Raw genomic sequence first — 17,040 nt, forward strand, 5'->3', positions numbered from 1 at the left:
GTAACGATCAATAAGAGCATCAATTTTTTATTTGATTACTTTAATCCAAATTTGTTTTTCACATTCAGTTGTCATTTTCATTATGCTGTATTAAAAAGGGTGAGTTTTGTATCAAGTCTGGAACCTTTTTAAGGTGCTAATAGAGCAAAAAATCTGAGGAAGTCATCTTTCATTAGTAAGGATGTTGAGTGTTTAATGTCTTGTGCATTGACATTTAAGCTGATCTCTTCCCTGATTAGGATAAATATTTTTGAAGCCATAATTTGAGTTGCTGGAACACTACACAATGGCAAAACATACATTTAGAACACTTCACTATAATAATCATTTCACTATATACCCATATTATATCAAAACATCATGTTGTAGACCACACACCATGTATGTACATGGTATAGGACATTCTCCAGTGCAATCTAAAGAACACAAGATCTAACATCAGAATGTGTAAGCTGGTCTCTTTTCTAACATTTTAACAGTAGATTATACTACTTAGGAATGCCACTAAACTCTTTAAGCCTCATGTGGTTCTTGTAGGGATTTATTAAGACAGGCATGTAAAAACTGCTTTGTAATTGAGACAAATGTATATGTCCTATGGTCAAAATACTGATGTTCACCCCCTTCCACTCATATGTTGAAAATCTAACCCCCAAGCTGATGGTATTAGGAGGAATGGCCTTCAGGAGGTAATTAGGCCATGAGGACAAAGTCCTCATGAATGAAATTAGCAGTCTTAAAAAGCTTTCTTGCCCCTTCCACCACACAAAGGCACAATTAGAAGGCAACATCTATGAACCAGAAAGCAGGGCCTCACTAGACACCAAATGTTGGTGTCTTGGTCTTGGACTTTCCAGCCTCCAGGGCTGTGAGCAATACATTTCTGTTATTTAGGAACCACACAGTTTATGATATTTTGTTATAGCGTTCCAAATGAACAAGGGCAATCTGGAAGGAAATAGCATGATTTTATTCATATTTCTATTACTATTAGTGCCCTAAAATACTCTGGTTATTTTCATTACTATACGAATACTAGAGAACAATTTTGCACTGGCATAACCATTTATGTCTCAGTCATGGGAAACACTAGCATTCTTAGATCTTCTTTCCATGTTGCTATTCACTCTATAATTAATGCTGCATTTTCCCAAAGCTGGATTCTTGGCTGGCCCTTATGAGTTCTGCAAAGTGGGATTCTTTTCTGCAGTACCTATGCAGAGTCCTCATCCTCTTGAACTAGAAGATGAGTCACGGCCTCATGCTCTTTGTGCTTGACTGAAAGAAATGGCGATTAATCAACGCATACCCAGCTGTCTTCATCCCTCTTCCCTCTCCCATGCCCCTGCCTAATCCATCCTGGAATTCTTTCTCTCCAAACTGATTCATGCTCACCACCCCTCTCAGCCTAGCACTCCAGGAGGCTACAGGCAATCAAACTGAGCTGGCATCTGAAACATATTGGCTGTATGTGGCCTAGTTATTTTATTTTATTTTATCTAGATGAGGAATTATCAGTTGATTGGCTTTTCTGCCTGTTCTTAATGTGCAAATGCATTCTGTCACCCACAGGGTAGCTAATGGCTTCTCCACATCCAGATTCTTGCAATTTCTACAAATAGTTGTCCCCTAAAAGAAAAGAGCACTCTGGCAAAATAAAGAAAAGTTCTCCTTTGCCAGGTAAACAAACACACCTAGAATGAGAAGGGAGAATGGTACACCTAGAGCACATTATTCATCTCTTTGCTGTGCTGACTTTTGGCTAATAGAGAGTTATTATCCCCAGTTGCTGAGACATGGCAGAAAGTTCTTCAGAGTATCTTTCTGAGTGATACCCAAGTGGGAATTAACTGTGGGCAGAAGGCTCACACTCATCCTGTGATCAGTGACACTATCTACACCTCCAATATCTTTCCATTTTAAATTCATTAGAGCTACAGGATCTCTTGTGGTGTCGTCAGTGTTTGATCTGAGTAATTTCCTTTTTCATTTCCAGGAATTTTTGTGTTTTTGCTCCAGATTACATTATTATAGCTTCTCACATATTCACAAAGAAGGCTTTGCTGCAATGCTAGCTCTAGAATGTCTTTTTCCTTTAAATCAGTTTCCCAAGATTTTTATTTTAGTTTCCTCACTGCTCTTTCATAAGAGAAATCAGTTCACACTTCATTAGCATTTAGAAACAAAAAAAAATCACAATATTTTGGTATAAAACACATTTTTAAAAAATCCCCCAAAGCCAGGAGAAAAACTCCTGAAAAATATCAAGGAAAAAATACTGTCTTAATTTTTTAAAAGCCTTCCTTGTACTGTGTGTGTTACTGAACACTGCCCTTCTCTTTTGACCACAAGATTCCTTCCAGGCATGTTAGTCTTTATTTTCAAATATTTTTAAGCTATAAATCACACGCTTGCAACATCCTCCTAATGCAGTCAGTTCACATTGTGTGATGATTAACCGAAATAATTACAAAAGAGACCAAAAGCATGAACGATGGTATGACAGGAGGAGGAAGTACAGGTAGGTTTTCGAAACAGAAATTGGAAACAGATTATGCCAACCAATTGCAAGCAGAAGGATATGATCCCCAAGAAAAGGCCCTGGAGAAAGCCTAAGATTTGAATATTTAATTAAAGATGGAGAAGAAACAAGCTAAAATTATGCACCTACATTTTAGATAACTTGTCAAGAGAAAGAAGAGTAAACATAAATTTATGAAGTGTCAAAAATGCATCTGGCCCTGTGCCAGGCACATGGTATGTTATCTTTGAGAATCATGAAGGAAGGTTTACATTCTCATTATGACCCCTTATTGAGCCTAGTGTCCAGTGGCACACAGGGTGAAAGAGGGTTTACAGAGGCAAGTAGTCAATGCTCTGAATCTCAGACTCAATTGTTGCTCCTGGTACCATTTCCTCAAAGCTTTTCACATGCCCAGTTCATGAATCATTCCATCTACCCCACTTGCATTCTAACAAAAATCTGCTCCCACCTAACTAGCAGCTTGTAAGAAATCTGATAAACTGATCATTTTAATTGCTGACAATGACTTGTATCATTTATCCTTCTAGAGCTGCTGGATTTTTAACAGGGAGAATTCAGTTAGCTCTCACAAGGTACTCCCTAAGTGCAGAACTTCAAGCTGACATAAAGAGATACATGGAAAATTATTTAGGGTCAAACAGTCCCTTACAGTGCTTCTGAAATGGCATTAAGAAGATTATGAGGGCCAGGCACAGTGGTTCGTGCCTGTAATCCCAGCACTTTGGAAGGCTGAGGTGGGTGGATCACTTGAGGTCAGGAGTTCGAGACCAGCTTGGCCAACATGGTGAAAACCCATCTCTACTAAAAATACAAAAACAACAACAACAACAACAACAACAGATGTGGTGGCACACACCCATAGTCCCAGCTACTTGGGAGACTGAGGCAGGAGAATCACTTGAATCCAGGGGGCAGAAATTGCAGTGAGCCAAGATCATGCCACTGCACTTCAGCCTGGGCAACAAAGCAAGAGCCTATCTAAAAAATAAAAAAAATAAATAAATTAAAAAAAAAAAAAAAAAGAAGGTTGCCAGCAGCCACGTTGCTTTAGTTTTAGGATTAGCTAAAAGGTAGTGTGATGCAGCAAAAGATTACAAGCCTCAGAGTGATAGCAGCTGCCTCCACCACTTGCAATCTGTCTGACATTGGGTGACTTTCTTAGTTTCTCCAATACTCAGTTTTATTATCTGTAAAAGAAAGACAACAATCTTCCTACAGCAATGAAGATTAAATAATTTGATGTTGCACTTGCACACAGCATATGATTTCCTAAAAAGCTCTAAGTCTGGGACATCATATACTGAAAGGTGGCAGAGCCTGTGAGACCCTGGGCTTGCTGCATGGCAGCCAATCTGAGGACCTTCCTTCCTCCTAGAGGTTTCAATTCTTCTGCCATTCTCATTATGCCTTTCCTAGGAAATTATGTATAATCGAACACAACTATTCTTGAAACTAACAAAATTTTCTATGTATCAATTACCCTTGAGCTAACTGGTGGTATCAAAACAAGTATTGCAGAGCAGACTGTATATCAAATGGCTTGGAGAGGATTTTATATATATACATCAGTTTATATTTCATCCACTTTTTGTTTGATTAATTCTTGAGCCACAGGGACTCAATCCCAAAAAGAAAGTTCTTTCCTTTCTTGTTCCAAGAGGTATGCTAGCAGAAACATAAGTTAGCCTAAAGAGAAGGGACATATATGCAGTTCTCTTTGCATACTGAGCTGTTTAACCAGGTGTAATATTCAAAATATTTCATAACCAGAATGTCATCTAGTCAATGAATAAGAAAGATACTGGCTTGATGCTGGCAAGATCTGAGAGGTTTCTGCTGGCCAAGTGTAATTTATTTAGTTTCCTGGGCTTGCAGGGAGATTCCAAGCATTCTGGGAAAAGGGTCAAGTGACAGTCGAGTAAGGGCGTAGCACGGTAGAATACTGGGTACTGGGTGTTGACAAAAAAGTATTTCACTGTTTTAAAAAGTGGTGTGGTCTTTGGTCATTTCACCCGATATTATCTCTGGATTTTTTTGCTACCTAGTTGTATCTATCCTCTTGACACCCAGAACCCATGGGAACCAGATGAAGCCGTAGTTGCCATTTGTCTGGCTCAGGAAGGCTCACATCTGTATTCAGGTTCATTACTGAAAAGACTACTTTACCTTCCAGGAGCATCTCCTTTCTCATCAAACCACACCTCCTCTCCAGACACGCCGATGAAGGAGGACTTGATGAGGAAGTCCAGAAGCTTTCTGCCGTCGATGGGCTTCATGGCATCGCAGAGTCCCACGTGGCCAGGGCAGAGGGCATGGTGCATGTTCTGCAGTCCATGTGCCATGGCATAGATGGCATTGATGACAAACCCCATCTTACTGTCCTGGACATAGTTTTCTTCTAAGCTTTCATTGCCTGTAACAATAAAAGTAGATCACTATCAAGGTCACAATAATAAAGACTAGGCTCACAGGTTGAATTCTCAAATGCTTTCTGGAGCTCTCAGAGGAAGGGAATGGGCAGTGACACTGGCAGAGACCAAGCCCACCTGTGCACTTGTGGCTAGCTCCAGTGGATTCCACCTGCAGATGGTTTATTCAGTCATATTCTCTCTATTCAATAATGGTCTTATGAGATATAAAACAAACTCCATAGAGGTGAAAATAATGGACTTTCAAATATTATAAAGAAATCCTGAAGGATTAATGGAAATAATTCTTATGCCCTCTTTGTTCACAGGAACTTATATTAAAAATCTTCCTATATCATGGTACTAGAAAAGCATTTTTTATTCCTTTATGACAATCCACAGTTCACAGGAATTCAGTTTGTGCATTATCTAAACCACGGTATTTTCTTTTGGTGATTCCACTATTGGTACCATTTCTAGGGCCAGAAAAATCCAGAGTTAGAAGAAATGGCCAGTATGAATCTCTTCTTATATATGATTGACAGGGAAGAAATATTTAAATCAGATTTGCTAGTTATTAGAAACTCAGATAAAATGTTTCTTGATGGAAGAGTGATACTACACATTAATTTTAGCCTTTAGATTTTACCTGTGAATTTTGAAAACCCTGCAATCATTTCTACCTATGTCACAGATGATCAAAAACTCCCCTACTGCCAAGCAGGTTCACAAGAATGGTACTATGTTACATATAAGCTCCATATTGGAAGTCTAGACTTCAGGATTTACATATGGTTGAGAAATTTGGGAACCAATTGGGTTTGCTGAAATAAAGGTAGCAGGTTTGGAAAACAAAAAATGTATTGGGACACATCACTGGCACAATTCAGAGTCTGTAGTTGGTTTCTGAAACTTGCTTTTCTCTTCAGTGAGCTTTTCCTTCCTCATTTGACTGATAGTGGGGACCGACGTGATGTGTGCTTGAATATTAGAAGTTGGGAAAGTCAGCAATTCAGCTGCCTGTGGGGCTGAGAACAACATGCGGCTCCTCACACTCCCTGCCAGCTGCCCTCTTTGTTCCAGCCTAAATAGGTCACTGGACACCAAGGTTCCCAGGCTAAGACTAGCAGAGAAATATTTAGGAAGTTAGACAGTTTGAGTCTTCAGAAGAAATGACAAAGAGTTTTTACTTTGATATCAAACTCGGGATGAAAATGGACATTTTTAAAGAGTTCTATTTAAAGGCTTATCTATTTAGATGTAGTCAAAAGTTTGAAAAAGATATATGTATATCTAACCTGAGAGTGAGCTCTAAAATACCCAGGCTAGGTTAAAGGGGAAGAAGATTAGATTTTAATTCATTTTCCAGCTTTGGGTGACAGGACATTGTTAAAAGAGTAATTTTCTAAAGCAATGTTTTTCTGATTGAAAGGAAATTTTCCAAGAGGAAAGGAGGAGTAAGAGAGACAGGAAGGGCATTTTAAAATCAAACCGTACATAATAACTGTAGAAAGTTACATAAGACAGAAAGAAAAGATCCTCCTTCCAAAAACTGCACAGTGATTTAAACAGAGTATCTTCTGTCTTCTGTCACCCAGAACTCAGGGCCCTTATTGTTGGATTTCTTTCTCTCCCTCTCAAAACCTACTGGGATCATATTTGTGCTGTCTGTCTGATAACTCTTAAACAAGCCCTGATAGGCTTGCCCAGAACCCCAAATGCTAAATATTAGAGCTACTAGAATCAGAGCTAAAGAAAAAAAAAAGACAAAAATTGAGTGGCAAAATAACCGTCAAGGTAGCAGCCCATTAAGGTCAATACTAAATACTAAAACCATCACCCAAATTTGCAATCATTCCAGCCAACACCAGGATCAAACTGTAGAAAAATATCACAATAAACACATAATGTTCTTTGCCAAATGAAAAATTATCTGTTAGGGACAAACCTTATGGACATTGAGTTTGCTCTTCTTGGTTTTATAACTACTATTTAAGATTTATTTTACACAGATAAAAATTATGTTGGTGTCCCTGGTACAATAAGCCAGTGCCAGTGGTTGTCTAGTGGATACTAAACATTCATCAGCACTGAGCCAGGAACTGTTCTTGGACATCTGTGAGATCAGTGTTTTCCTTTTGATCCTCATTTACAGTGATCATGTAACATGTCTTGGGTCACTTTCTAGAGAGTTAGTGTTGGTAACGATTATTTTGAAGAACACAGGTGTAAACAAGGCAAACTAGGTAAATTGTGTCATGTCTTTTAACCCAAGTGCCTTCTGTATCTATCTTCTGATGTTATCATGGGTAAAATTAATATACAAACATGTATGTATAGATGCACGTAAACATTTGGACATAGATGTATACATATGTATATACAAACAATAAACAGTAAATAGAATGTTATTTTTTTAACTAATTTCACACTTATCTAATTTTTTTTTTTTTTTTTTTTTTTTTTTTTGAGATGGAGTCTCACTCTGTCACCAGGCTGGAGTGCAGTGGCCCAATCTCAGCTCACTGAAACCTCTACCTCCCAGGTTCAAGCAATTCTCCTGCCTCAGCCTCCTGAGTAGCTCGGACTACAGGCACCATGCCCAGCTAATTCTGATATTTTTAGTAGATAAGAGGTTTCACCATGTTGGCCAGGAGGGTCTCTATCTCTTGACCTTGTGATCCTCCCGCATTGACCTCCCAAAGTGCTGGGATTACAGGCATGAGCCACAGTGCCTGGCCACACTTACCTAATTTTTTAAAAATTTATTTGATAAATATTTATTCATACCTATGATATACCTGGCACTGTTTTTGGCAGTGGGGTATTACGTAGACAATTGTACAAGAATCCCTGATGTCATAGGACTCAAATTCTTATAAAAAGGCTATAGAAAAAAAATTTTAATTAATACAACTAAGAAAATTTATGCAATGATTACAATTAAATAAGTGTGATAGAAAAAAATAGAAGAGAATAGGAAAGAAAAATTGGGAATGCCGAGACAGTATTATGTAGATCGGTTAGAGTCGACCTCACTAAAAAGAGGAGAGTTGAGTGAATAATTGAAAAAGAATAGGGAGTTAATCAGGCAAATATCTGGGAAAGAGCATTTAAGGAAAAGGCAATAGCTTCATATCTACAGTAATATTAATACTAGCTACCACTTCTTTGGTGTTTGTTATATACGATGCTTAATAGATCAACTGTAATGCTCACCATAATCTGCCAACTAAATATTGGTCTCACTGTTTGACAGGTGAGGAAACCACATGGTAGAACTAGATTCAAATGCCTCCTCAGTCCTTGTTCTTCCTGTCACACTTAGCGGCAGTGCAAGGGCAGGCATAGAAATCTAGAGGAGATACTTTTCTGTTGACAGAGGACAGGGCATCCTTCAGTGCCCTGACATCATTGTCAAGCCTAGGTTAGGACCTCTCCCTGGGATCATTCCAGATGTGCACAGCTGTCTCTCTGACTGCAAGTACTGGCACCCAATCAATCAACGCAAACGATGAAAAAGAAGCCCATTCTGTCCGTATCATATTGAGAGCCGGGAGGCTAGACACATGCTTCCGGGGAATATTTGTGATGTAATAGATCACACCCCTTTCAAAAATAAACACAGAGTTTGTGTGTTTGTGTCCATCTGAAGTGGGTTCCTGTGTTCTGTTACCCTGCCAGTCCCCTGGCTCTGTACACCCAGGCGGCTCCTACTGTCAGGAAGAACTCTCTTCAGCCACTGCCTCAGTCTCAGCCTTCCTGGCCCCAGTCTAATGAACTAGCATGGAGGGACAGGTGACAAAGTTGGAAGGTCATGTGGCTTTAACAGGGCCATTTCCTTTAGCACAGCAACTGTCCCAGATAACGTTTTAAGGATCTATTATCTGACAAACAAAATCTATGATAGCCTTCTCTGTCCTCTAAAGATCCTATATTTTCATGACTAGTGAAGAGAGAATTATAAACTAATAACATTTTCACTTGCTGGGAAGGTGAAAACACTTTGGTTTCCTGGGGTTTAGTGCCTTTTCATAACACTTGTCTCAGAGTTATTAGCAAGAAGGAGATTTTATGATTCATTTTCTGTGGTGCATTAACTATTTGGGACCACTAGGATATCATTAAATCATTACCTTTTTTAATATGCTAAATAGAACCAAATAATTGCAATTGACTGTGTTTATTTACTTTCAAAAGAATACCTGCCTAACTACTTCAGTGTGGGTTATGAAAATAGCTGCCTTGGTTCTAAATAGTAATCTTGTTCTTATTGTGAAAGCTCCACAAGGCCTATAAACTGCTACCCGAGTCAGCGGCATACAGACTCTCCATGGGGACAGAAACAGACAGGGTAGCCTCTGAAAAGAGGAAATTCATGGTGGCTGGGAGAAGGGTCAGTAACTCCATCTGCTGTCATTTAGGATGGTTTTTCAGCAGAGTGGTAGAGCAGAAAGAACTCTGGATGAGGCACATGAGCAGCTGGGATTAGATAACAGTTCTGCTATATCGTATCAGCAATATATTTCTGGCCAGGTTTGTTGACTTATGCCTGTAATCCCAGCACTTTGGGAGATCGAGGTGAGTGGATCACTTGAGGTCAGGAGTTCAAGACCAGACAGGCCAACATGCTGAATCCCCGTCTTTACTAAAAATACAAAAAAAAAAAAAAAAAAAAAATAGCCAGGCATGGCAGCAGGCACCTGTAATCCCAGCTACAAGTCTATTCCTAGGTCTACCGCTTATTCGGATCTAAATTTGGGAAGGAAATAAATACATTGGCTGGCCCACTAAAATTGCAGGAGTCCTAAATTCAAGGTGACAGAGTTAGCAGGGACAGTTGCAGACCTCATATACAGGCATTCCATGGCAGCAGCGCTGTGTATGCACGCGGCAGCCCTACTCAATTCGTGGAGCGGTCCCATTACAAACAACAGGACATTTGTCAGCACAAATTATTTGCTTAATGCTTGTTTGTTCTGAGCTGTTAGTAACACTGTCCCAGTATGAATGTCCAGAATTGAAAAATATAGAGAATAGGTTGAAAGAATATTAAGCCCAATAAAGTACCTTTGTTGATGCCTGTTTGATTTTGTTAATGCAACCCCATCACTATGCATGTAGGTCTAATGATACCTTTTCCAGTCTAAATCCTTGGCATTAACTTCAAATTAAAAGAACAAACACCATAAGCATTAGCATATCTCCTCATAAAGCAAGGAAGCAAGCATTCAGGGAAACAATGGTAAACATGACTCTCCCTGGAAAAAATATTCTTCTGATTTCTTGACATTTGTGGCTCTCCACTGCTTCTTTTTGCTTGACAGCATTATAATTTGATACAATCTCAATTCGGATCAAAATAGAAAGGGCTGTAATTATTTTATATTGTTAACATATCGAGCAAAGAAAATGAAATTCATATTCCTTTAAATTGCCTGAGTCTTAGATGTATTGAAGGAAGATTAATCAGGTCATTTTTAAAATAATGACCTCAAAGGGATAAAGTGCCCTCAATTTTGCTTGAAGGCCTGGGCTGCTAAAGTTTCCTTATGCATTTCCAGGGAGAATTTGAGATAAGATTCAGAACTGTCTAGCCTTGCCTGTGTCCAAGTCTAAGACCTGGGAATTGTTTCCTCTGACTCTAGATTTTACTCTTTCCCTAAAGCGTTTTCTCTGATCACATCACAGAAAAATATAACAAACCCATTATTTTCTCTTCAGTTTATTAAAATGTAAATTAACTCCTATGTAGGAGAAAAGAGAAGAAAGGAAAGATCATTTAATCAAGCACATGTTATTATCAATGTTATTATTAGCTGAATTTCTATTGCTTAACCCCACCTGGGCTTTACATGTACTAACAATATAGAAACTTTTCTAAATGCATCATTATAATAAATTTTTCAGGTGTGTGACATATAAACAGCAGGCTCTTTGCAAATTGACAATGATATATGGTAATCTTGATTCTGAAAATACAATTGCACTTAGCTAATCCATATCTCAAAAAATTATGGTGTATCTGGAAAACAAGGACAATCACAAAGGTGTTTAAGTGATGCTGAGGATCAGTCAGTAACAGTTGAATTTGGGGGCTCTTCGTTTCTTTAAGAGAGAAAACAAGGGCTGCTTGCTGTGTGCCTTTGCTGTTATTATTGATCTGGCTCAAAACAGTGTCATGCAGTTATAAACCACTCCCCCTGGAGTAACTAATCTTTGCAGGTCTGCAGTAGGCATTTGGCAGACAATCACAGAGACAGAGTGTGCTACAGAGAGCTGACTGCTTTAGCCAGTGTGGGAAGTTATACTGTTGTTAGAATTCATCAGGAACCAATTCCTTACTCAACAACCTGCTGGGTCAGAATCTTTGCCAAGCCTACTATTCCTCTTGGCCTCTCCCACACTCAAAGAAGGCAGATCTATGCTCATAGCACCACCTCTATTTATTTATGGGTGATAGGAAGGATACTTTTCTTTAGATATGTAAGAAAATTTCAAAGTTTATGCTATTATTGTCCTCTTTGAATCCCAAGCAATGATATGTCCTTTCTGAGTATCTCTATTTTCAGACTGCAATGATTTAGGCTGAGCTAATAACACAAAGAAAATAATACAAAGTGAAATGGAAGAGCTGTTGTAAAAACGTTACTTATTTCTAACCTGTGTTATTAGGGTCTAATGTAATATCTTCTGGTAACCAATATAAGGTCTTGCTTATTACAAAATCAAAACCATAAATGTTATATGGCATTAACACTGCAAATCCACTTTTATGATTGATTCCTGATGAATGCAACAAAATATCTATCACTTGACAAAATGTCACACTTAAGAAGTTTATGTTAGGATATATTAAAGAGTATCTTTAGCTGTTTTCTCTGGAATTAATATACCAAGTAGATGAAATAGGGGCATGTAACAGAAGCCTGCCATGTTCTGGACAGACTTTGTGATGTAAACACTAGGCCATAAGGTTTACTGCCGTATCAGCAGCACATGGGAATAAGATACACTGTGGATTTTTGTTTAAGGTTCATTTCTTCAGGGCACTATTAGCTGGTATTTTATGTAGACTTATCAATCCAGTTAAATGATGACACTCTGTCCCAATGCTGTAATTGTGAGGATTTCTTGAATGTTACCTTTTATGTGGTGTCTCCCAGTAGCATCTCTTCAAAGAGTCAAATTTAGAATTTCCAAGGGCCTGGTAAAAACTCACGGCTAGTGAAACTTTATCACAGAACTTAAGAAGACTAATGCTGTCAAGAGCACACAGGCAAGGCAGTCTTAGTGACATCTGCTGATAAAACAAATGTGGGGCCCAGACTTCACGCAAATCTGTTTGGATATATCAGCCACTCTGCTCAGGTTGCAAAGGGCATATTTGCAGAAACAAGAATGACAAATACAGATTTTACAATAAGAAGGATCACCTTGAGAGGTCACAGTCTGAGCCAAATCTATTAAAATTACACTCAGGAATGAAATACAAGCACTGCATTATAGCTAGTAGAGTTGTTTCTCACTGGGTATGTGTTAATGATTTTCAAATAGCTACATATACATATATCAAAACTGAACAAATAAATAAATGAATAGCAGGTGGTAGAAGCCAGCATTTTGTCACTGTTGGGTGGTGAGATTACAAATAAGCAAAAGGAGAAAGCTAGAATAAAACCATGTGGTACAGGGAAACATCAGCACAAATTTAAATTAAGTTTGGTATATAAACTGATATACAGAAATGATTACAGATACATGTTTACATGTGGTCTGGCATATATGTATTACATAGTTCTTTTCACTGAATAAATAACACTCCAATAGGAGCAAACACACTGAATGCCCAGATCTTGGTTTCTAATACAATTCTTCAATAAAAGGCATCAGGACTTTTTGGAGGAAAAACAATCGTGTGTGGTGGAGGTAAAGGAAATATACAAGATGAGCCTAAAGCATTTTGTAGTACCAGAAAGTGAAGAAGTGCTCGAAAAACAAAACAGTGGAAACCGGGCATGGAGGCTCATGACTGTAATCCCAGCAGTTTGGGAGGCTGAGGTGGGTAGACCACTTGATGTCAGGAGTGTGAGGCCAGCCTGGCCAACATGGTGAATCCCCATCCCTACTAAAAGTACAAAATTAACCGGAAATCACTTGAACCCGGGAGGGAGGCAGAGGTTGCAGTGAACTGATATCGTGCCACTGCAATACAGACTGGGCAACAGAGAAAGACTCCATCTCAAAATAATAATGATAAAACAACAACAACAACAACAACAACAACAATAACAACAAACAGTGGAGATATGTCAAAGGGATACAGGAGCCAGCTGAAAGACTTCCAACCATCAGAGCAGGAAAAATTTGAGTAACAATATAAATAAAATGTAGTGAATTGTAATCCAGTGTTTAAAATAAATACCCATACTGATATGAATAAATAATTAAGTAAAAAATAAATGAGAGAGAAAAGAAAAATTTGTAAAGAATTTAAAATAATATGTGTAGATACTCTGTTCTCAACAAAGTGAAACATGACTCTCCATTCTTTAAGTGGGTCATTCACTGATTGACTAGCTTTCAAACAGTATAACATTTTTTTAAAAAGGCATTAAAAAGTAAGTTTATAGTAAGTCTGGTAAACATTACCTTAGCCAAGTGATCAATGTCAACATCATCAGTGATAAACTGATCATATATACTCGAGAATGTCACTTTATCTTTTGGCCTTTCTCTTCCTAATCCCAACTGAACTATGAGAAATAAGTTAGTCAAAGTCAAACTTAGAGACATTCCACAAAATACCTGACCAGTACTTTTACAAACTGTCAATGACATCAAAAACAAGGGAAGATTGAGGACTGTCACAGCCCAGAGAAGCCTATGGAAACAAGGAAAATAATGAAATGTGATGTCCCGGATAGAATTCTGGGACAGAAAAAGGAAAAAAAAAATGATGAAATCTGAAAAAAAAAAAATGTTTTAGTTAATAATAACGCATCAATCACCAATATTGGTTCATTATGGCAAATGTTGTGTGGCAATATAAGATATAAATAATAGGGAAATCTAGGCGTGGAGGACTCTGTGCTATCTTTTTTTTTTTTTTTTTTTTTTTTTTTTTTTTTTTTTTTTTGAGATGGTGTCTCGCTCTGTCACCCAGGCTGTAGTACAATAGCACAATCTCAGCTCACTACAGCCTCCACCTTCCGGGTTCAAGTAATTCTCCTGCCTCAGCCTCCCAAGTAGTTGGGATTACAGGTACCAACCACCACGCCCAGCTAATTTTTTATATTTTTAGTAGAGATGGGGTTTCACTAAGTTGATCAAGCTGGTCTCGATCTCCTGACGTCGTGATCCGCCCACCTCAGCCTCCCAAAGTGCTGGGATTACAGGCATGAGCCACTGTGCCAGCCCTCTGTGCTATCTTCCCAACTTTTCTCTAACAGTATTCTAAAATGCAAACTTTAGTTTTAAAAACTGTCCAAGAACTAGTCTAATATGTAGCCCAGTGTCAGGTACAAAGTGATTATGTGATTAAATACTTGCTCTGTGATAGGAACTCCATTAAGGGCTTTATGTGTGCTGTTCTATTCAACTAACAAGGACTTACGAAATGGGTGACAGGACTAACCTCAATTTATTGATGAACAATCTAAAGACTAGTGGGTCAGATAATTTGTCCAAGATCACTCAGCTGATGTGGATATGGCGGTCACTAGATTAACACCCTGCCTTCCTGACTCCAGAACTCTCACTCTTAAGTACTAGGTACTTCTGTCTCTTGCTTAGTTATTGCCCAGGAGAAACATTATACTCAGCAAGCTGATGGAAAGATGTGATATTTACTGCAATATTAACAAATGTTTGTGTGTGCAAAATAAAATTTGTCCCTGACTGGTGACCATAAATAATCTATAAAGAGACTTTCTGCAACATGTGATCACACATAATGTTGCCATGATTTCTTTAACATGAATGATGTTAATAGAGAGACAGAATTTTTTGCATAGCTCTTTATATAGATGCTTTGTTCATCACTGCATAAAGAAGGTTAAAAATCAACAGGCAAAAATAATTTGGAAAGAAGCTCACTACTAGAAGTCAGTATTACAGATTCTACAACCCTGGGACCAACACACCTACAATAAACTATTAACTGATTCCCTAAGGTTTTGTCTTAGTTCTCAGACAGTTATAAGGTCATTTCTTATGAACACAATTGTTCACGCACTTAAAAAGCTTCAACTGCACCTTCTCTTTTGTTGCCAGTGCTTTTGATGTTTTAATAACGAAGTCCTTGCCTATGCCTGTGTCCTGAATGGTTTTGCCTAGGTTTTCTTCAGGGTTTTTATGGTGGTAGGTCTTATCTTTAAGTATTTAATCCACCTGTAGTTAATTTTAGTGTAAGGTGTCCGGAAGGGGTCCGGTTTCCACTTTCTGCACATGGCTAGCCAGTTTTCCCAACACCATTTATTAAACAGGAAATCCTTTCCCTGTTGCTTATTTTTGTCAGGTTTGTCAAAGATCAGATAGTTATAGATGTGTGGCATTGCCTCCAATGCCTCTGTTCTGTTCCATTGGTCTATGTCTCTGTTTTGCTACCTGTAGCCTTGTAGTATAGTTTTAAGTCATGTAGTGTAAAACACCAAAAGCACTGGCAACAGAAGCCAAAATAGACAAATGGGATCTAATTAAACTCCAGAGCTTCTGCATAGCAAAAGAAACAATCATTAGAGTGAACTGGTAACCAACAGAATGGGAAAAAAAATTTTTGCAGTCTATCCATCTGACAAAGGGCTAATATCCAGAATCTACAGAGAACTAAAACAGACTTACTGGAAAAAAAGCAAACAAACCCATTCAAAAGAGGGCAAAGGGTATGAACAGACACTTTTCAAAAGAAGAGATACATGAGGCCAACAAACATATGAAAAAATGCTCATCATCACTGGTCATTAGAGAAATGCAAATCAAAACCACATTGAGATACCATCTCACTCCAGTTAAAATGGCAATCATTAAAAAATCTGGAGACAACAGATGCTGGAGAGGATGTGGAGAAACAGGAACACTTTTACACTATTGGTGGGAGTGTAAGTTAGTTCACCCATTGTGGAAGACAGTGTGACAATTCCTCGAGGACCTAGAAACAGAAATACCATTTGCACCAGCAATCCCATTACTGGGTATATACCCAAATGATTATAAATCGTTCTATTATAAAGACACATGCACACATAAGTTCACTGCAGCAATGTTTACAATAGCAAAGACCTGGAACCAACCCAAATGCCCACTGATGATAGACTGCACAAGGAAAATGTGGCACATATACACCGTGGAATACTATGCAGCCATAAAAACAATGAGTTTGTGTCCTTTATAGGGACATGGGTGCATCTGGAAACCATCATTCTCAGCAAAGTAACACAAAAATGGAAAATCAAACACTGCATGTTCTCACCTATAGGAGGGTGTTGAACAATGAGAACCTGTGGACACAGGGAGAGAAGCATCACACACTGGGGTCTGTTGGTGGAGGGGTGGCTATGGGAGGGATAGCAGGGGCTGGGGAGGTTGGGGAGAGATAATATGGGGAGAAATGCCAGATATAGGCGACAGTGGGATAGAAGCAGCACACCACCTTGCCATGTATGTACCTATGCAACAATCCTGCATGATCTGCACATGTAACCCAAAACCTAAAGTACAATTAAAAAAAAAAAAGAAAAAAAAAGCTTCAAATGCATCTTCTTTTCTAGAGGTAAATATACAAAGAATGTTAACTTAAGACTAATTAAATGAGTGGTCCTTGAGGGAGGCATATGGTCATGGTTGTTAATATTAGTTTAAAGCTCAAATAATGAGAACAAACTTTAAAGATGCTCTAAGGTGTCATGAGGAATTCTCTCAGAGAAACTGTGCCAATGCCCAAGGCTTCTAGTTAAGGCTGGCTGCACCGTTGGCGTTAGGTCTTTGCAAACTGACCTTGCACCAGCTTACCAAAACACACCCATCAGAAGTGTGACCGAGGAACGTACGGAGTTTAGCATCTCTGGGACAATATTTCTGTTGACTGTG

The 17,040-nt window shown here is 38.5% G+C and overlaps 1 protein-coding gene across 7 annotated transcripts in view; it reads right to left on the reverse strand.

Moving 5' to 3' along the window:
* The window catches only part of GRM1 (glutamate metabotropic receptor 1), a 417,120-nt gene that overhangs the window by 77,963 nt on the left and 322,117 nt on the right, over window positions 1-17,040 (reverse strand). For all 7 annotated transcript variants that reach the window (XM_074397312.1, XM_074397314.1, XM_010337527.3 and 4 more), the window contains one exon: window positions 4,712-4,958. In XM_074397312.1, coding sequence (XP_074253413.1) covers window positions 4,712-4,958 — 247 coding nt within the window. The remainder of the gene's footprint in view (window positions 1-4,711; window positions 4,959-17,040) is intronic.

Source organism: Saimiri boliviensis, chromosome 4, assembly GCF_048565385.1.
Source record: "Saimiri boliviensis isolate mSaiBol1 chromosome 4, mSaiBol1.pri, whole genome shotgun sequence".
NCBI lineage: Eukaryota > Metazoa > Chordata > Mammalia > Primates > Cebidae > Saimiri > Saimiri boliviensis.